Source organism: Pseudopodoces humilis, chromosome 16, assembly GCF_049639895.1.
Source record: "Pseudopodoces humilis isolate 2021_Gansu_Grassland_sample_001 chromosome 16, ASM4963989v1, whole genome shotgun sequence".
In the NCBI taxonomy this organism is placed as follows: domain Eukaryota; kingdom Metazoa; phylum Chordata; class Aves; order Passeriformes; family Paridae; genus Pseudopodoces; species Pseudopodoces humilis.
The window spans coordinates 13109165-13131835 of NC_142215.1; the positions used below are offsets into that span (position 1 = coordinate 13109165).

General features: G+C 41.6%; 1 protein-coding gene across 1 annotated transcript in view; it reads right to left on the minus strand.

The window, feature by feature from the left end:
* Positions 1–2139: 2139 nt before the first annotated feature.
* RFX7 (regulatory factor X7) overlaps positions 2140–22671 on the minus strand; it is a 46011-nt gene continuing 25479 nt past the window's right edge. Inside the window, exons 3-9 of the mRNA XM_088063142.1 lie at positions 18958–19040; positions 18048–18170; positions 11919–12039; positions 10080–10160; positions 9206–9413; positions 6653–6948; positions 2140–5750 (exon numbers count right to left, since the gene is read on the minus strand). Of these exons, the coding sequence (XP_087919268.1) occupies positions 2439–5750; positions 6653–6948; positions 9206–9413; positions 10080–10160; positions 11919–12039; positions 18048–18170; positions 18958–19040 (4224 nt within the window). The 3' untranslated portion in view covers positions 2140–2438. The remainder of the gene's footprint in view (positions 5751–6652; positions 6949–9205; positions 9414–10079; positions 10161–11918; positions 12040–18047; positions 18171–18957; positions 19041–22671) is intronic.

The window sequence follows — 22671 nt, forward strand, 5'->3', positions numbered from 1 at the left end:
AAAACCTAGCAGTTAGGCTAAACCTTTCCCCAAGTCCCCCTCAGTGTCAGTGTCCGCGGCCAGAGGTGAGGCCAACCCGCCATGGAACACGGGCTGCTGAAGCTCCTCCCGCAGCTGGCACTGAGTCACAGACTCACACAATAGCTGAGTTGGAAGGGACCCTCCCCCTTCATCAAAGCAGGTTTCACCTATTCACAGTAGTGCTGGCACTTCACACAGGGTCAGGAAACAGAAACAAAAAGGTGCTGAGTGTCTCTGAGACCCATCCTCCCACCAGGGTGAGAGGATGTTCAGCACATCTCTGTCAAAAGGCCATGGGCAAGTACAGGATTCAAGCCCTGCCTTCAGCAACTGTAGTCTACAAGAAAAATGGTTCAAGTCTTACTGACAGACACCCGGCAGGACAACAAGCAGAAGGTTACTATGCAGCTTTTAGTCTCCTCCCCATTGCCTTGGAAGTCACTTGGTCTAAAGCAAACCACATTATCAACAACATCCTTGTGCTTCAAGGAGGGATCAGAACTGTCCAGGTTTGTTCCTGATGAAGTGGCAAAACTTCTGATGCAAGCACAGTGAAATCAGGCCCCCATAAGGTGCTATAACTTGGCACAACTGTTTGTCCCTGCAGAAGAGGCCGTAAACTCGTGATGAATTGGGGCAAGGGCAAGAGAAGCCATGATATACCAGCACCTCCAGTGCCAATGCAGCAGCACAAGTTGAATCAGCACTGCCAAATATAACTGACCAGTACTGGGATCTCGAGTAATTTTCAAAAACTGAATAAACAGAAGACCACCAAGATACTTAAAGAAAAACACTAATCACATGAAAAATCTGAGCATCTTCCCCTTAGAGAAAAGGAGGGGTTTACTGAACCTCCCCGTTCATAAATTCATGACCACTCATCAAAGAAATGTAAAAGAAAATTTTTCCTGCTCTATTTTCTGCTTTGTTTCAGGTCACAGGAAAAGTAATCAATTTCATACTAGGCTTAGGAGATGGTATTGTAGCATACTCAGTGCACCACTTCTTTTATAAAAAACTGCCTCTGCAAGCCCTCTTTCTAGCATCAAGGCCATAGCTGGGTAAATACCTCTCTCTTTTGACCATTAGAGAGCCATGCTGATAAAATAAAAGGTCTTTTTTGGTTTGAGTGAACCAGTGAGACAGAAGTCTAATTCTTATTTTCCAGAGGAGCAGCATTTTTTTCCTTAAAAAAAAAATTAGATTCATCAACCCTGTCAAATCACTTCTGAAAACGGAATTCAGGCTTCTAAAACAGTAAGTACTTTTAAAGTAAGTTTTACCAAAAGAAAGATCACGTGTCTTACTGTGTATCTGTAAAGTGCCTGGCAGTATTATGGCTCTATATGAAATATTTTTAGATTAACCACATTTTCTAATATTTTTATAATCTTGTTTGTTTGAGAGAGAGCAAGACAGAAAGGCTCAACCTACTGAAATAGAGAGAAAATAACATCTTCCTACGCCCTCCACTAGGTTAGGAAAGAGCAAACTTAAAAGAAAAGGAACTTTTAGAAACAGTGTTTTAATGAGCTCCAACAGCTCTCTATTAAAAAAAAGGAAAAAGAGGGAAAATATCTTGTTCCTTCTCTAGCATTGATAAACAGTACCTATCACTTTAAAACAGGGGGTTATGCCTAGATTAAATCTCAGTGCTCAAAATCTTTTTGCATTTATTTTACCTAATATAAAAACATTGACATGAGAACTAAAATATCAAGTATGTCATGAATATTAATGGATAAAGTAACTACATAAATTTATTTCTCTTAAATAAAAAAAATTTAGTGCATCTTTTTCCTTGATCATTCCTGTTAGCTTTTCCCATCTCTGTATTTTACTGGTGATGCCAACGGCATCAGTGCTACAGAGATATCCCAAAGTTCACCATCAAGCAGTGCTGCAAACAGCTACACAATTATCAGGCATCTGCATGTCACCTGGTCCACTTGTACCCACTCCCCACCACCTCACCTACCTGCAGGCACCCTGCATTTCAAACCTGGATGACAAAGGTCAGTAAAGATCACCTACTAAGAAGTAACAACCAATACAAAGTATGGAAAGTCTACTAACAAGCTTGAATTAAAACCCTCCCAAAGCATCAACCATAGCTGTCATCATTGGCTGCCATTAACCACTTCTTTATTTGCTAAAACAAGAAATGTTGAATGGGAAACACTCCAAAACTCAAATTTTAATACTGGCTCTTTGATAGCCCATCACCTTCAGAGATTTGTTTAGAATTGGTAAGACTGCCTTTTCCTTACTGAAGAATGAGCAACAGCAAACTTTTTTTAAAAATGCCACAATACATAGCAAGTGTTTCTGCTGCGGGAGGCACTTCCATTAAGACAAATACAATACGTCTGTCTTTTAGATACAGTGTGCTACATACATATTATAAAACAAGATTAACCCAACATTTCAACAGCAGGATGATCCTTACTCTCCATCCACTCAAAACCTGATGCAGTCATTGAGTTAATGGATTCATTGCAGATTTGTTGAAACAAGGGGTCATTTTTTAATTCCTCCAGTGTAGCATCATCGTCTTGTCCCTGCTGACGACCTGGATCAAACAGTAGATTTGTGTCTAAAGTGTTCAGATCGTTAATGCTGCCTGAGAGCTCGGAAGACAACCTGATGTCGCTGGGAAAGACAGATGCAACATTATTGAGATCTGATGCCACCTGATTCACCAGCTGCTGGTTTGTTGGCAGACTGTCCTCCCCTAAAAGGTCTTTTACAGTGCTGCTAAAATCTAATTGCTGCTCTCCGATGTCTGATTGTGCTTGGTTATCTCCAGAAGAAAAACTGATCTGATCGGTGCTGCTATTTTTTGTGAGGTAATTTGGCGTTTGGAATTCATAAACTGAAGTGCTGGAACTGATCATGCTTTGTGGGTTGGCACTAGGAAAAGCAGTGGATGTCTCCAAAATCTGAGTGAGATTCATCCTGGCTGTGTAATTTGAGGGCATGTTGTTCATTCCCAAACCTCTCACTGCATCATCACTATCAGAATCAAGTTTGTTTAACAACACATTGGTTATTTTTTTAGTGTTTGTTTGTTTCTGAAGAGACGGGAAGGCCGTCTGCATCATCACAGTCAATGGGACCGACTGGCTTCTCTGTGCTATGTTATTGGCACTGGTGTCTGCATGGATATTAGCAAATACATTGTGAACTTCAGGAGTCACTGGACTTCCAAAAGGTGTCAGATTAGACCGTGGTATATTTGACACAGGGTAAACAGTGCTTCCACTGAGATTACGCTGGCGATGGACAGCAGGGCTCACACTCCGACATCTCAGACTGTTGTTGAGAGATGAACCAGTTCCTTTGTTGTCCAAAGGAGCAGGAACAGCAAAGCCCTCCTGCTTGGTAGTGCTAGAGACAGGGGCTGCCTGGTGCTGCACAGGTGAAACAGGAGTCACACGACCGAAGTGAGTGTCGTGGTGGCGTGGTTGAGACTGGTATGACTGGCCGGGAACTGCAAAAGCATGAGGTTTCCTGAAGCGATCTTCCACCAGCTCCTGGTAGCTTGTAAGGATACCATGGTTTGCAACCGAGGAATTACTGACCCCACTGTAGCCGTTATTCATCCACTCGAGCTTGGTTTTGTCGGGATGGGTAGCCATAGGCCGCTGCATTGGCTTCACAGGGCTACTTGATATGATGCTGGCATCGTGGTAAGCCATACTAGAGCTGATAGGAGTAAATGCAAACGGATTTCGGCATTCCACAGGACTTGGAGGGACACTGCTGCTGCAGTTGGAATGGGGTGTGCCAATGGGCGTGTGCCGGCTGCTTCCTAGGGCACTGTCTACAGGAGTTGTCTGAGCCAGCCTTGAACAAGGGCTCTCTCGAGACATGTTCTGAGATCCAGCAATCATTTCAGAGGTGGGTGTTGGAGTCGGGGTGGGGGTGGGAGTTGGGGTGGGAGTGGGAGTGGGAGTGTGTATTGGAGTGCTGTTGTTATGGATCGAATGGTAAAAGTGCGTGCTGCTTGGGTGAGATGACACAGGAGCTCCTTGAGCTGCAGCCTGACTCTGAAGTGTCATTCCTAGACAACCACCATAAGAATGGGAATTATTCATGGACATTTGCTCCTCCATGAGCACCAGCTCCTCCACAATGCTGTCCTGGGTAAGGTCATCATCAAATGAAAAGAAGTTTTCATTTGACTGAGGGACTGCATGCTCAAACTCTTTCAGCTCAGACTGCAGAGGTAACTGATTTGAAGACTGTGCTTGTATTTGATCCAAGGAGTCCTGGATCTGGCTCTGTAACTGCTGGCTGTACACATCCTGCTGTATACCTTCACAGTGCACTGGCTCCCACGCAGATTCCTGTAAGTCACTAGAGCCAGAGTGCCCAGTAATAGTCATAACACTGATATCTTGCTGCTGATCACAATTCACAGATGCAAAATCAGAGGTTTTGGTGATATGGTGCCATGTATTTGGGTTAAAGCTGCCATCAGATTTTGAATCATTTTCTATGATAAACAAGTTTCCTTCCAATTTTACTTTTATATCTGGAGATGATGCTGACGCAAGCTGCTGCTCTAAAGCAGGATCACAGGTATTTAAATTGGTGCTCAAAGAAAGATCTGTTGCTAAGTTTGCAGCAGCTGTAGAAGGTACAGGTACTGTCACAGGTACCTTGCCGGGAACTTGAGCAAGTGTTGCTGTATTGTCACTGTTAGCTAATGATCCAACCTTCAGAGCCTTCTTAGCATTGTTAGCTTTTTGACCCTCCACAGCATTACCAGCTGTGAACTGCTCCACTAGTGGTTTCTTTACAGGTGGTAACTGGGAATCCTGAAGTGTGGAAGGTTGTCGCTTTCTTGGACTTTTAGTACATGTTTTTTCTTTAATCATAGACTCACCAGTAGGAGGTGAATTGATGCTGGTGCTGGGCAAGTTTTGACTGGCAACTGTGAGCTTAAGAGTGCTTTGATTATTGCCTGCTGAAGAAACTGGTGTGATTTCATCAGATTGAGTCTTATATTTGGTCCCTGCTTCTTCAGCTTCCTGATCACAGCCCTTACCTGGTTTTAGCTCCATGACCTCATCCGTTGAAACCTTCAAGGCTGCAACCTCAAAATTAATTAGCTGTGCAGGAGGCAGGTCAGGGGTTGCCTTTATGGATTTAGACATGTCAGAGCTCTCTTGGCCCTGTGCAGAGTTCTCGTCCAGCAATGCTTCTGGTTCTGTTTTGATCTTGACTGCAGGCGTAGCTACAACAGTGCTAGGCTTGGATCCTGGAGACTGAAGGGAAACAACAGATCCATTTTTGATCTGTGGACCAGTCCTCCCTTCTTCCACTGCTCCTGCACTAGTGCTAACTGAAGGCGTCTGTTTGACGGGCACACTACTGCTGCTCGGGGCAAGAGATATTGCTGTCATTTTTACCACATTTAAGGAATTCACATGTGGAGCTGGCACAACAGTCTTGATTGGGCTACTGGTAAATAGCACCGTTGTGGGAGAGCGGATGGTGAGCGCACTGGTGTTTGCTGGCTTGGGTAAGATCTGCGGGTAGCGATGTCGGGCAGAGCGGTCACCAACGGGGCTAGCGGGAACATTCTGGGGAGTCTTTGGTGGCTGCTTGACTGATTGCATGTGCTGAGTGACCACCTGAACATTGAGCGGCAGGACCTTGCTATCAGACGATCCCATGGGACTTGGAGATGTCACCAACTGCCTGGTCCTTGGCACCTGTAAAGAGAGAAAAAGTTGTGGCAATGAAGCAAGAAGTCCCCAAAACCCATACATGACCTCAGCCCCAAGCATTTCAAAGGTGAAAGACAACATAGCTCAATACACCAAAGCTAGTGAATGTCAGTTTGAAACAAAATAAGCTCTTCTACTTGTCCAAGACAATTTCTATTTCTCTGCCTAAGGACTGGTAGACAGATATATGCCCTCTATGTTTAAGGCACGAGGCACTGGTATACACACTAGTCTGCTCTTCTAATTCTCTGCTAATGACAGGGTCATTCTCATGTTTCTTCACCACCTGGGACAAAAAGACAGACATACAAAGGTTAAAGAGAAGAGGATGTGTTCAAAATACTGCTCATTTTTAAAGTTTCAAAAGTGAGTTAAATACAAACTCACTACCAGGCAGAAAAACCGGCTTATCTACCAAAATGAACAGCACAGTGAACATCTTAAAACCAAATAATGGTCCTGTACTACAGAGCCCAATTTTATATGGCTGAAAGACAAAAATGTTCTGTACTACAGACATTCATTCAAAATAAAATTGTACCTGCCACTAAATGCACTGGGCCAATGAAAAGCAATTTAAATTTTGTATTAGGGCCTCAGTGACCCACACAACTGGCGTCAGCTCTCTCATGTGGCTAAACTTCATGTCAAGGCTCACTTCAATGACTTCAAAGATGAACTTGGCCTATGCTACATGATCAGAATTCTGCTGCCTCTTTATCAACCCTGTAACTAATGTGGTATAACACAGCCCAGACAGAAAAGCATAAGACATCCAAGCCTTTGAATGGAAACTGTTCTAATCCACTGACACAACTGCTCAGCTACTGGCAATGTACAGTCTTTTCATAGGGTTGATTCTCTAGAGAACTGCTGGAGAGCATTACCGGTATGGGGCTGGGGACAGCAGCCACAACAATGCCAATAGGTGGAGGGGACAGAATGGCAGGACTTCCATTGGATATACTGGTCACACCATTGGTTGCAGCCCCTTCTGTTTTCTTTACTGGAGATTCTCCTGGCAAAGGAGACTGCAGTTTCTGTTCTTGCTGCTTCTTCTGGATCTTACGCTGCAGCTGCTGCTTAGCATCAACAGGAGATGGCAGAGTTTTCACTTGTGGTTGAAAAGAATTACTTTCAGCAGTAGGTATAAAAGCTGAGGGCTGGGGGATCCCTTTTATTCCTGAAAACAAAACAAGGAGAATGAATTACAAACAAACATAGCCTGTCTGCTGTGGTGCCACTTCTGTATCGAACAGAGAATACATGGCAGGCATCTAGAAAACCATTCTGGGACCACCTCCTCAATGAGGTGCTCCCATCCACTTCATGTTTAAATCTATTCAGCTTCACTTTATTTCCAAATCTGTGGCAAAATCTCTGTCTGTTAGACAAGCTGGGCTTTAGCTGCTAAAATACTCTGTATGGGCCTCCTGTTTCCAGTAATGTCAAATGGTAACTTGTGTGTCAGCGCCATCTCAGCCTCGTGCACTTCAATAAAGCAGCAGCAGAGGGCGGCGGGCACGTTTCAGATGAGCCTTTAAAATACAGCACCTGCCGCGGTTTTGTTTTGTTACCTGTTCTAAGGCAGCTTTAAATGAAAAATGTTTCCAGAAAGCTGTGGGTCTGTGTCACAGAGGAACAACTATGAGCAGATGACATTATCTAATGACCAAGGCATCAAATATAGTGCATCTAATATCAGAATAGATCAAAACTTCTGTGTGATCACAGTTAATGGGGGGAAAATGGCAAAAAGACAAGTGTTCAGGAAAAAAAAGAAAAAAGTTTAAAAAACAAAGGAAATTAGAATGGGAGAACAATTTTTTCTGGAGAAATTACTTCGCTGATCCCAAAGCCAGCAAGTGTTGCCTTCAGGGAAAAAACAGATTTTATGTCCTCTGTGCAGCTAGTACTAATTTCCCTTACAAAATCATATCACATTTATGATCTTTTGTTTACTAACCGTCAAGAGGATTAGCATGCTCTTTAGAGACCAAATAACCTTGCTGAACTACCCCTTTAGAAATGCTTTAACATTGTTTCATTTACACTTTGAGGTTACACAGTTTCAAAATAAGTCCTAATTAAAATTAATCAACACAATTTTACTACTTTACTGGTTTTACTGATACTAATTTTACAATACTAAACCCAAGTATTTGGTTTTGATGCCCAGCACACATTTAGGGATTTGGGAGCCCACTCTCCCAGCAGCAGTCTGCATGTACCATGAGAAGTTGAATGTCACAACGTCTCCACTTTCACAATTTCTTCTTCACAGAGAAGTGAAATGCCAAAATATATTGCAATTACTGGCACACAATTATTCTATGTGGGCAAGTAATACTGATAAGAAAAAAACCCTCGAACTTTTCTTTGATGGTAAAAGTTGTTTTTTTCTCAGTTAATGCAGAGACACTGTAGTTTCCTGCAAGAGGAATGGAAATATTTTTGTTTGTCATGCTACGAAGAGCCTCTTCCAAAATGACTATCCAAGCCACAGAGGCATACACTGGAAGTAACTGCCCTTCTCCTTGAAGGAAATCATCTTGTCTTGAAGAAAGTGAGGGGGAGAAGCTACGTGAGTTAAAGAGCTGTCCATACACTGAGCATCCCCTCTAGCAGCATGGCAAGCAGAACCAATGTAGCCAAGCATTAGGCCACAATGGAGCATACAATCAGCCAAACCCACCACTGCCACCTGTCATGTCCAAGCTGGAATAGAGGAAAGATAGCTGGAAGGAGAAAGAACACGATCCAGAAGGGAATCACCTGAAGTCCATTTTCCATTTAAAACTGTCTTGTCTCAAGAGGTTGGCCTTGATCTGAAGACATTTTGCTTGATAGGCCTAGTCAGAACTTCTCAAAGGCAGGTCTGGGGGCATACTGTGCACCTGCATTTCCCTTCTTACCCTTCGTTTTTGTAATTTACTTTAGCCACGGTCACCAAAACACACTTTAAATGATTAAGAGACCGATTTTGAGCATGCAGAAGGAAACAAACCACACAAAAAAATCTGCTCTTGGCAGAAAATTGTTTCCAAATTAGGGCAAGTTAGCAGACAGAAACACAGCTACACCAGCAGTCTATCTAGAAACCAGCATTGTAGCAGCACCAAACTCCTGTTCTAGCCAATCATGTAAGGTCAGCACAAGTACTCACATGCCCTGAAGTGCTTTACATGTGCAGGGTCCTCACCAGAGCAATGGGAGGATCACCATTTAAACCTGAGACCAATGCTGATTTTCAGATCTTTACCCAGACTACCAGCAAGAACAGTAATTTGCAGCAATGTGACTAAAATCACATAAATGAATGCTCAATGCTCAGAGTCAGTGTTAAAGTTTCCCCTGAACAGAAGCGCTTCCTCAAACCAAGCTGTTACTACTTTCAGTAGAAAGGTCTCTCATTTTAACATTCAGCATTATCTCATTACCTGCTGGTGCCCCTGCCATTACTGTTAAAGCTGCCATTGACTTGGTACCAATATAGTGACTTTTGACAAGGAAACGAGCCAATTCCAAGACTGTATCAAAAGGCTGGCTCAGCACTTTCTGGGCCCATTCACAAACAAGCCGGCAGGCTGCAGAGACGACTTCCTCATCTGCACTTTGCAGCTGCCCCGATGGCTCTGCTCCATCCAACTAAACAAACAAACAAAGGAGGAAAGGTTACTTTAATTAATAACGGTCATTAAGGCATGAAAACAAAAATAGAAAGCAAATTATTATCAGAATCACACCAAAAGTTGGAGTACTGTGTTCACAGTTTTACATGAAGTTATGAGAGCGAGATCACAACATTAGTATCTTGCAAAATTAAATGTCTTAACGATAATCTACAGGTTGTTTCCAAAGGCATTATGTGGAATTTACATTTCTGGAAAAAAATCACACAGAATCCTAATATTTGGAGCACCAACAATTGATTTTTCCCGTATCCAGAGTCTTGCCAATTCAGCAGTCATTATTACCCAGAAACTGCTTCTTTCACAGGGGTATCTCTTCCATAGCACTGCCTTAAATAAATACAGTAAAAGCAAAACAGAATCAGAGTTAAAAACGTGTATATGGTGGATAGGAACACTGTGGAAATCTACTTCACCTCCTAAATTAGCTTGAGAGTGTTGCAATTCATTATGAACTTTACAGAAAAAAACATTAAAGAACGATTCAGAATATAGGAGTCATAAAGAAAAATCTTAAAAGCTGCACAGATCTTCACTTTATTTTGAAAAGTTCTGACAGAAAAACAGCATAATAAATGTTAACTTGCAGAAATATATATAAATAAGCAAATATATATCATACCCCATCTCCAGTTTTATGAAAATCAAGGTTGGGCAGTGTTGGCATATGCACAAAAGCCTTCTTCCTCAGTCCACTGTAGCAATATGTGAACAACAATTAAGGTCTACATTGTATGCTTGTTAGCTGGGGGATATGAGAGAAGAGCAGTAATTCCTCTGATAACCCACATAAGCTTCAAAAGCAAAAACTCAACACAGAACTAAGACTTCCTGTCATTAGCATGATCTCATAGCCAGCCAGAATCAAAAGTCTATCAATGGCTGCATTCTTGGCCATGTCATTGGGTTTCTCAGTCTATGCAGAGATGCTGGGTATGACGAATTTCATTTGATGACTTAGAACAAGCACTAAACCATGCCAGGCAGCTGCAATTAGCTACTCAATATTCAAATAATTAACATAAGTTTTGACTAAACTCTCTTTCTGAAACAAGATGGGAGAATAAATAAAAAAAGAAAAAAGTTAATCATTATTCAAAAATGCATTCTTGAATTTAGGTTCTACTTTATTTCCTTCTCCTGAAGGACTTTCTCAAACTGAATTTTCCCAGGACAAGATAAAGTGCCCGATGAGTGCATTTCTTCCTAAGATTTCACACCATTATTGAGGCACTCTCTCCTTATCCATGATAATTTTTCTGTAAAAATAAAGACAAAGACTTTTTCTTACACTTATCAAATCGTACACAAAAATACCCTCAATTACTCAAACTCACTTGTTTATAGGTCTAAGAATCAAATCGGCCTATTTTTTCCTCCCCATAGCATTAGTCTGGGATTTCACACACAGTGTCTTTTCTCCATGACACACAAATCCTTTCCAGGATCACTAATTTTAAATATGTCTGTATTCTTTCCTAGGCCATTTGCATTAACCTGGATGGAGCATAATTACAGAAAAAGAAATCCAAGGAGCCTGGGAATTACGGTAGGTGTGAGACCAGGTCACATTTTGATCATTCTGAATTAGAAACATTGAAAACAGAACTTAGAGATATCCCCTGGGTCACGCTACAATTACATCGTATGATTTCTTCCTTAACACCTCTCTAGCTCTATGCAAACATGAGTACTAAGTTTCAGATTTCACTGCTAGATAACCCAACACTGTATTGTACGAAACAGTTTAACTGACACATAACTTCTCCATTTACAACAACATGGAAGGTTTTTTCCCCTCAGCGGAAGACAAGCAATTCTGGGCTACCTGCTAGCTCTTAATTCTCTAAGTGCATGCTTCAAGTGAGACCTGGCAAAAGCCAGTATCACAACACATCCACATCATTACTGTTACTTCTTTTGAGTGGTTTTTAATTAGGGCCTATGAGTGCCTCAATGTCTTTTAGCCTTTTCATGCTCTTCATCCCCAGCTTACTGCAGGCGCTTTGCCTACCCAGCACATCAGGATGCAGTGAGAGCCAGCCCTGGGGAATGCAGCAGGTAGGACATTACTTCACCATGGCTTCTAAGGGTTCTCATGGGAAAGTGTAATTCTTGGCTCAGAAAAGAAAAAATTCTGACTGATGAAAAAAGTGGTTTGAAAATCACTAACAGTTTTGGTTCCTTTATTCCAATATCTCTCTTTGCACTAAATTATTAAATATTTTGATGCCTTGCTGCTGTGACAACTAAGTGTCAGAACCTAAATTTAAGTACTTGTTTCCAAAGTTATACCTTGCAACCTAACACTACTGCAATTAATAATTTTTAAAGAACGTTGGAAAAGTGTCGGCATTTTTTATTCGACGTTACTTCCACATTTATCCGGTAGTTAAGCCATAATGACAGATGTTCTCCAGGCAAGTGCAGAAGAAGTTACTGAGAAGCATTCTAGCAAAGGATATTTTGATTTGCCTCTTGTGCCTAGACGACGGGCCTTCATATTTGGAAAGACATTTTTCATGATCTTTCCAAAGTCAGCAGCACTTAATGGGTGGTAGCCAAGATTGTCACAATAGCTCCTGCAACAAAGAGAAAGAAAGCGTGAATGGAATTGCAGTTAATACAAGAGGCCAGCCTACATGCTAGACTCCAAAGGTTTTCAAAAGAAAACACTTATCCCCATCCATATTTAGAACCACATTTAACATTAATGAAGCTATCCACAACGAATTGAATGCATTAAAAATGTATAAACAGAGCTATTAATATCATAGTTTTTGCCTTGTTCTCTACTGAGTTCAAAGACAAGTCATGTGGAGACATAACAAGCAATGGCACTATCTAGAGCACAGCTAAGATTTACTCCACAATTCAGTTTGAAGCATGTTTCAATTCACTTATTTCAAGACATAAGAAAGCAGAGACCCTGTTCCAGCCAGAAGCACAGCTTGAGTGTAAGGCATGAAGTCCTGAAGGAATATTTGAAAAGCAGTAGGTAAGAGATGTGTCAGTGTCCAGAGAAAGATTTTGCATATACAGTTTGTATTTAATAGACCTTAACAGAACTAAACTTAAAAGATGCCTTCCCAGGGAACCAGCTTTATAGGTGAAACATAAGCTTATACTGAGGACCCAGCCCTCCTACCACTGTGACTCTACTGAACTAGGAGAGATACTTGATTATAGACTACACTCTGTAACAGCCCTAAATTAACAGAGATTCCAACTGCTGCTGCAAATGAAGAGCATCATGTGACTCAGTATACAACCTGATGATATAGGGGAATAAAGAAACAAAATGCAACTGTTTTGCCATCTTTACTAGTTCTAGTAAAACGGGCACTGTTATCTGTCTTCAGTTCTCAAAAACAGCAAAAGGAATTCTGTTTCAGCATCTAAGACATTTAAAAAACATGCTCTTGAAGCGGAGAACAAAAATGGTTGGCTTTGCTGCAAAAGATGAATGTTCTGGAAAATCAGAAACATAAAGCAAAGGAGAAAACCGGCACCTACTCTGGAATTGCTCAGGGCTGCACGAAGACAGCAACTCCCTGCGCTGCTGCACAGCAGGGATGTGCTGTGGCCTAAAATGTACCAGTATAAAACCTCCTCAATGAGATTCCCAACAGCCACAGCATCAGCACAAGATAGCAACGACCTTCTTTCCTGTGAGAAGTCCTATCAGCAATACACAAAAACAACCTGCCTCTGAAAGGGTGACTCTACACGATCAGCGTGGTTATCAGTAAGACAGCAGAAAAACAATTACTTCACACCATATAGTTGCCTGCTACTCTAATCAGGTACATACACACAAACAACCCCCTTGGAAACTCAGGCAGATGCAAAGAAAAAGCAGCAGTCTGAAGCAGATGCATCACCCCCAGCATCACCTAGTAACAATCTGCATCCAAGTGGACCAGTCAAAAGGTCTTCTCTCCAGGCTGCAGCTCTGTAGAAAGCTGTATGTATTTCTTGAGATACTTCCACTGCCTTTACTTTCTCAGTAAAAATATTAGTAACTACAGAGCAAGTATGTGCTGCTTTTACCCTGGCTGTATATTGGTATCTTTCACTTGGAAAGCACCACCAAGGATGTAATGATTTTGATGATGACAAACAACATTTATGCTCTTTGGATCTGACATTCCCCTGCAGAGCCTTCTCCCTCCATGTCCAGGGCCGCTCTGTCCACACCAGGGAGACACTGCTTACAACTGGAGTACAGTCAGGCATCGGTCTAGTTTCTGCATGGAACATCAAGAAGCCTTACATCCAATTTATATACCAACACATTTTATTTCAACGTACGTCACTCACAGAAGCTGTTTTCTAGATATGTCTAGATATGTCCCTTCTTGCCTGCCTCACTTTTCTGATTCCTACCCTCATAGGAATCAGACATTGCTCCGTGTGTAATAAATAGATCTCTGTGTGCTTTTTGTAACTTGAATCTGGCCAGGCCTCCATGGATTCAAACTTTAGTCTGAAAATTCCTGAATGGAGGGTCTTTGTTGCTTACCGATGCTGATTACAAGACTTTAAGTCTCAAACACCATTCAAAGGAGGACTCTCCAAATTTCTCTGCCATAGTCAGCAGTATCTTTGATTGAAACTCAACAATGTCAGCAAAATAAAGTAAAAAAAAAGAAAAAAAACCAAGCTAGTAAAACACCAGGATTAGGGATCTACCAATCTCTTAACTTCAAAGTTAAAATTATTCCTCCCTTAGAAGAAAATAAAGAAATAAATAAAAAGGGAATAAAATTATCCATTCCTCAAGTCTAGCACATCTGGTTTAAGACAATCACTTGCTAGCAGCAAAAACATACAATCTAAATGGTCCCCTCATATCCAAAGTGGCAGCTCCTGCAAGCTTGTGATTTCTGAGCTACCAGTATAATCACGGAATTTCAGTTTTCAGACAGATCATCCTACATGGCCCCTCCCCCTCCTGGCTTGGCTGAGAACCCTCCACATCCATCGGTGGTCTCTCATTGACTTGACAGGACATACCAGGAGTCTCTCCCCTGAAGCTCCTCTCTCTGCTACTTGCACTCTTGGCACATTGCTGAGCCCAGGAGCTGTTTTGCTCTTTGAAGGGTGGGTAGGAAACAGACAGGGGGAGGGAAGGTCTAAGCAGAGACAGGAATGACAATGGACACGTGGTTGCTTTGTTCCTTTGTACACAGCTCCACTACATGATAAGCAGAAAAGGCTTTTTTTTTTTTTTTGTAAGATTTTCAAATTAAATGTACTCCAGACATAAAATACACTGTCAGTGCACCTGAATTAAAACACACAAAAAATAATTAACCAAAAAGCTGATGAAGACAAGCAGTGCAGCCCAGCTTACACAGCTTCCTGGGCAGAAAAAAACAGCATGAATATCAAATCATAAAGAACCTATTGAATGAAACAAAACAGAGTTCTTGGTTTATCCAATCCCCAAAACAACTGGTCTCCAAAAATGGTTAGAGTAAGGAACCTCAGAAAGATTTAAGACCTCACTGAGCTGAGAAACAATGCTGGCATATAAATGAGTCCTTATAATCAGGTAGAATGGAAACTAGATGTCTGAAAACAACTAGAGAAATGAAATTGCAGGTCAGACTACCAAGTTCAGCAGCAGAGGTGAGAAACAACTGTTTTGGATGAAGTTTGATTTGCTTTCAAAGGACTTATATGTGTAGTTGCTTATGACATGGGACTAGACTTTGCAGCACAACAGGTCCCATCCTATTCCTATCAAGGAATTTTATATAAAAACCCTAGATAAGCACTACCCAACAAGATTAGTATGTACTTTGTGTCCTTCATGTGTTCAACAGACATGGTATACCTATACCTACTCTTCTGTGCTAGCTTCTGAATATTTTTCTAACTTGTTGGTTGATATTCTTAACACTTAGTGTATATAATCTATGCATCAGGTGGCACCAAGTGGCCTAGCAGCCAGTAAAGCAAGGATTAATGATTAACAGACTAAGGGAAAGAGATACAGGATGACTCAAAGACCTCCTAATCCATATTAAGTGTATCAAGTGAATCTTCAGGACACAAAACTTAGATATGAATGACTTTCGTCCCTTGCGTCATGGCAGTAGAAGTAAGATAAGAGGTCTCAAGTGTTTACTGAAGGCTCAACAAATCATTTTGTGGACAAATAAGGATTTTGCCTGCATAAGTACTGCATGACTGCATTTAGATTTGAAATCCTAGTTCTCTAAACTCAGATAAATCTACACATGACTGTGTGCAGGAGGATGTTTTCTAATAGGAACAAGATATCCAAGTAAAACTGACTTACAGGAAAACATTGAAAGGATCTAATGGGATCCATTCACTGCAGGCTGGATAACATGCTGGGCACCTCCCCTTGAGCTCCCATACTTTCTAGCCAGTACTCCCAGATAACGCCCAGAGGATAGCTGGCAGAACTGTGAGCACCCAACAGAAACCCATCTTCTTACAGCTCAGTGTATTCCGTCAGTACAAGCAGCATCACAGCACCAATAGGAGGTGAACCAGCTCTCATCTACCTCCTTTCTAAAATTCAGCTGCAAGCTCTCAGCTTTCCCAAGTGCTACTGCCTTATATTGTGATGCATTTTTAATTTATTTTATCCCTTTCAAAAGAAAGATGAATCCACTTACTTTTATCCAGTTAGAAACATGAATTCACACTTAAATTGAAGAGTAACAAAACAGAAAGAAGAGCCACTGTATTGAATAACCCCAGTGAGAAGGGGCTACTGAAATGTGGAAGAACTGCAAACACTGTCAGCAACTTGTGTGGAGTGCAAGCTTCTGTCTTTCCCTCTTCGTAAGAAAAAAAACATGCAAGGTGATGCAGAAGGCCAGTAGTTTTGCAAGATTTATTTTAACCAAAATTTACAGCAGGAATGAAGATGCTGGTATGGTGCAGCACTCTTCTGAAGCCTTGCACTTTTGATTTACACACGCAGAGTGCATAAGCTTGCTTATGTGAGCTCATGCAAGATCCATCTCTGCACACAGAAGAGAGAAGTGGTTCATATAACAGAACTGAGTTTTGAGAGGTCTCAGCACCCTTAGGTAAAGAAAAAAGACTTATCAAAACTAACTCACATATTTATATGCCTGTTCCCCACATCCCACTCCAAGACTACTTCTCCTTTGGTGTGCAAGAATAGCTCATGAAAATATTCAAAGAAACTGAATGTTTTAAAAACAGAACAGAAGCTTTCAAAGGAGAACAGATTCCAAACATTTGATATTTTCCTGAGTATTTGCTTACCACCCTTATTTTGTTAGGGAAAAAAAATACAATACACAAATACTTGATGCAGCTACATACAAAGCCATCCAAATTTCACACTCCACAATCTGTAGATGATGATATTTCCGGGCATCTGCAGCTTGGCACAGCATGGAAGCCAAGCAGATTTGTTGCTGAAGCAGGCCATAAATTATTTAATAAGAAATATATTTAAGAATAACGCTCCCGTCTCTCTCCCGCACAGCAGCTGCCGCTGTTGCTGTGTCTGCGCGAGCGGCTGCTGCTCGGGGATTGGCCATCCCGGCACATTGGTGCCATTGGCTGCACTGCCAGGCTGCGTCACCGCTCCTGGCTGTGCAGGAGCTCAGAAATAGGTGTGTGCATGTTTATCGACCCCAGGCAAGCCAGTGCCATCATGCTTCAGCTCAATCAGAGTAAAACACTTCAGCAGAGAGAGATAATTAAAAGGAGGTATTTGCAGAAGACAACCCTGCAATAACAATTACTATGGGGTGAATCCTGTAGGCACTTAAGAGGTGAAGGGATTCAGCTCCCTGCAAATTACTGTAATCGTTCAGATTATGGAAATACTCATACTAGATCATAAATCTGTTATTCATCTTCAGGCAACTGGGCTGAGGATGATTATTTCTTTCCCCCTCCCCCATGGGGTATGTTCTGTAAATGAATTCAAATCCAACTTTCATCAGACAGCTCCTTCTCCCTTGCTTCTAATCGCTTTCTCATTACACGGTAGCTTTGAGACTTGACAACACAGACTCACAGTGGCCTTGGTTACTGGTTTCATACATATTCAGATATATTGTGCCTCTGTAGAAATCAGGTTTGCTACAAGAAGGTCCAATATTTATGCATTATTCTGGAAAGAAAGATGTGATGGGCAAGATTGTATGTGCAAAATAGCTGCATTTATGGGGAACAATTCAACCCCTCACCCTTGTTATGGCAGTCATATATGTATGTAAACAAGCAGACCAACACACACGGTAAGACAGTAACTGATGCTTTTCACCTGGGCCACTCTGCACAAAACAAAACCAATATTCATTCATTCACCCAATACTGCTATTTACTTTTTAAGAAATACTTGTACCTTTCCTTCAGCATGTAATGCTGTACATGTAATGCACAATTCAAACATCACAGTCTTGTCTCCAGAGGAAGTAGTAATGAATGCCACAGAGTAGCTACTACATTCTCAGGTACAGCAGCATGGCCCATCATGTGTCCACACATGATGTTGGGTACCTGCAGAGTGAGGGTCACACAACACTGCACTGGCTAAAGCCGTTCATATGGCACTCACTTGTATTCATCATAAACCTCCTGCTTGGGAAGGGATGTCTCGGGGTGCTCTTCCAGGGTGTTGCGTATCCACGAGAAGGCGTGCATCTGCTGGGCACGGCTGGACGACATGGAGATCTGATCACTGAGGAGAGAATGAGCAGTGCTGATGAAGACATGGCTCTACAGCTCCTCCTCACTTACAAGACTTAGTAACTGTCTTTCTATACAGGTGGAGAGACACCAGAGACAAAAAGGTGCCTCATGGATTTACCTTTTCCTTGTGCCATGGGCAGCAGTTTCTCCCTCTTTCATCCACAATTTAACAAAGAGACTCCAGACTCCAGTTCTTGACTGATAGACAGTGACTCTTAAATTTATTATTCCTTACTGGCCACCTCTAAGCTTTTGCCCACTTAATTTGCCAGCTGTCCTTTGGGAATACCCAGTTCTCCCAGGAGATACTCAGTGTGCTTCCTATAGGCACCTGCCTGCCTGTAACCATCCTAGGAACAGGTTTATTTTGTGACACTGATCTGTGGGTTTGTTTTCTAGGACTTCCTTTAGTTGAACAAGTGTTACCAGAAATGCCATCAGTTTTTTCTTTCACCCACCATCACATTGGTGTTGCTATTTTATGACTTCATACATAAACAGTGAAGGAACAATTACACAGACTGTGAAACACTTTCTCTGATGACTCTTTCATTTTAGGATATTTATAATCACAAGCCTTTCATGCAATAAAAGATTCTAAAGTTTAAAAAAAACCCAACATCTGATCTTCAGGAAAACAAGAGTAGAAAATGTTTAATAAGGATTGCTTCTGCTACCAACATCATGTGAATGATTCCTCGGCAGTTAAGTGCCACAGGAAGTAAAGCAAGTTTTCAGTACTAGCTGCTCACCTTTACACTCACACACATACATACCTTTTGTCTCCATTGCTGGGACCCGAAGGCAGCTGAAGGTAGAGGTAGAGTTTCTCTAGGTCTGTAAACTTCTCAACTTCTTGCTAGAGAAGGTGTTTTGGTTGGGGAAAAAAAAAAGGTGGAGAGAGGCAGAGTGGGAGGGGAAGCAAATAAGAATAGTTGAGCTTGACAGCTAAAAACTGTCATCTGACAGTATATTCCTAAATAACATAATCTCAAACAATAATATATTTACTTATGTGAAAGAACATGAATGTGAGCACTGTGTGCCTAGAAATGTGATTTCCTATTCTATTTGCACATCATCACCCACTAGAAAGCACTTGTTACAATTACAAAATGCAAATGCAGTAAAAGCAGAATCAGGAAAAATGTTAACAACAGATCACTTCTGTAACCAGACATATAACTTGAAAACTTGATCTTGTCAGAGTACACATGAAGCTCTTCTGATAATCCAGCATCACAACCAGCTATACTGTAACAGCATGAAATGCCAGACCTGATCCTGCAATCCACTATATTTACTAATAGTTAACTGTCACAGACTTTATTGAAGTAATTTAAAAACTTATGTGAATATATATTTTTTTTGTTTCCTTTGGAAATCAGTTATTGAAACTGTTATTGCACACAAGCCCGTCAGTTAACACCCATCTCAGTTATGCCACACTCCTCCTCCAGAGGATACCAGCTAGGCTCAGACACAAGGGGGTTTTACCTGGTGTGTGCAGCCAGTGGTTGCTACACAGAGATCACCTTTTGGACATCCGAAAACAGCTACATGGACTTAAAAATAGAAGAAAAATCAACTGTGGTAACATGCTCAGGGCCTGCTCAGCAGGAATGCAAGGAAGGCCATGCAGCAGGGAGCAAAGGATGTTTCTTTCAGGAAGATGTTACAGAAGCACTGCCTGAGGTGGTGCACCATCGGTACAGAGTTGGAGACTCACTTGATCCTTTTTAAAGTCAGACTACAACTTCTGGATTGCTGCTAATTCTCTTTGTCTTTACTGGTGTCTTACTGCCAATGTAGCATTTTCCAGAAGGAAGAGAAAAGAGGAGGGACCAATACACAGTGAGACCTGGCTCACTTCAGCAGTGAGCAGAATGGAGAGTGGGGAAACCAAAAACCTAAACTTCACTTCAAACTGGGGCTCCCTACCAGACCCAGTCATGTCCAGACCAACCTCTTTGGCACAAAACTGACAGCAGCACCCAAAAGAGGAGGTTCCACTTCTTCCTCCCTGACCCCAGACCCTGCACAAGGACTGGTGGGACACAGTATCCAGGGAAGGGTGCTGGGAGAGCACGGAGTCTCAATAATCCTGGCCAGCAAACCCTAGCCCAGAACTGCTGCACAGAACAGGGCCACCAGCAATGTGACAGACCCAAGACAAGAGAAACACTTCCAGAAGCACACAGGTAACAGACACTGGGTGTGTTACTTTTATAAGCTGCAGCAAACTACAACATTTGGTTGGGGCTTTTTTCCTCTGACAAACTCCTGAAATTTCCTGATTCCAATTTCTGTGTGGCTCTACAGCAGCTTACAGAGCAGTGGTGCTCAGACCACCATGTATCCAGAGAAGTATTTCTTAATAATAATGGGTGCCTTTTGTCAAATTCTCTGTTCTTCCTTTCCTGAATGAATCACAGCATTTAAATTGGTGGGTTTTCCTTTAGCAATCTCATTATTGCAAAGTCAATGTTCTCCAAAGAAAGAATTTACAGAAAATTAATCACTTTGAGAAGACAGAAATATAGCAAGAAAATTCGTACTTCATTATTAGACATCTTCTTGTCCAAGGAACTTAACTCTTTTTGTTTTAAATGGCAAAAGCCCACACAGCACACCAAAGGGCATTGTCTGGGCGGGACTACCTTGCATGTTAAGCACTAACCCATGAGACAAAAGCATCCTAGGCAAAATAAATTCTTCCCTCCTCTCCCCATGAGTTTGACACTGAAGTGGAAAACAAGTTCTCCCTTCCAAATCTAATGTGCCCAAGTGCAACACAGAAGCCAAAGTTTTAGATGAAATATTAAACCTTTCATCAAAATACACTGCAGTAATCTCAGTGCCCACTGCAACTGAAGCCATTTCTGTGTCATGGTAGGAGGAAGGGGCTGTGTGGAAGGGCCCTGTCTGAGCCACTCAGCTATACAGGTCCCACCTGCCAACTCCCCTAATTAAAGAAAAAGAAAATAAAAAAACCCCAACAACAAAGGAAAAATGCAACTGGGATTGTGTTAGCAGAACCTTTTCCAAAGGATATGAGTGAGCCGGTGACTCTCCCATGAGCAAAACTGCATCCCTACATCTGAGGTGGCTGAGGATTGTGGCTTCCTCACATCCTTCGCAGAGGCAGCTGGAAAGTGATGTTTTATCTCACTGTTTGCACTCCAACCCCACTCCTCTCCATGCCTGGCCCTAGGCAGCACTTTATGCACAACTCCTTCAGCTTCCAGCAAAGCCCTGGGAAGGCAGAACCTCCTCAGAATGGGCGAGTTAAAATAAGTCAGAGGCAGTTCACAGAAGTAATCCTACCTGGGTGATAATTAGATAAACCTAAGCTTATTAGATGAGACTGAATCTATTTAGAGAAAATCATCTTAAAACTGAAGAAGTGGCAGCAAGAAGATGTAGTGTGGCAGTCAGTGCAAGTATATTTGGGAAAGACTGCATTTTGTTTACTTAAAATTTATTAAAACATTTTGTTTAGGCTGTTTTCACATTTCTGAAACCCTCAAAACTTAGTTACAGTCTTGGTAAGTACAGTCTTCTTCAACCTCAGCTGACATCCACCTGTTCTCAATGGTTTGGTGAATCCATTAATAACTGCAGTTGCTATTGCAATTGTTCAAAGCATCAAAAATTTACAATTTTTTAATTCAGTCAGAATCACAGAATTTGGGAAATTGGAGGAGCACTTCAGCTGGTCTACTAACTGACTAAAAAGAAAAAGGTTCATTCACTCATTTTTCTTTGCGCTAGGTTGGATGCATATGGAAATAAGTAAGAACAAACAAGAGCACAAAATATTCTATAAATTCCCACCCCAATCCCCAAATAGGTCAATAGTGTGGAAAAAACAGGTCATTAGAGTGGAAGAGAGTCATGGCATCAAAAGGAAGAATGTGATGCTGGCACCATCTTGTACCAACTTCCCTTTGTGCAGCCTGTTAAAGCTTATGCTACCGTTGTTCTAAAAACCACAGAGCCTGTGAAATGTCTGGGGAACCCTTTTCTGCTACTAAAAAGGATCTATGTAAAAATCCTGCTTGAAGTATCCTGACCTTGATTGACTGGTTCTATCACATCAGATGAAGATGGTCTAATTCTCCAAAGGCTATTTATAAATCATATTTCTTGAAGCTGCATTAGAAAAATGCACAAGCATGTTGAACTGCTTGCAGGACTGAGGTGTAAAGCCAGCACAAAGCATCGCCTCTGGTACTCTTGCTCTTCACACATTACCTTTATCTCCTGCAACTGGAACCATATAAAACAAAGGGAGATTCAATGAAGATGGGGATTAGGCAGTATTCATACTAATTTTTACAACTCGGCTTCAATTTAGCCAAAAATCTATCAAGCACTCAAAATACCGCCACAATCTTATATTCTGAGACAGAAAAACTAAGGACAAAGAATTAAAAACCTCAAGTCACAGCTAAGCAAAGACTTTCAGTAACACATAAAGGAACAGA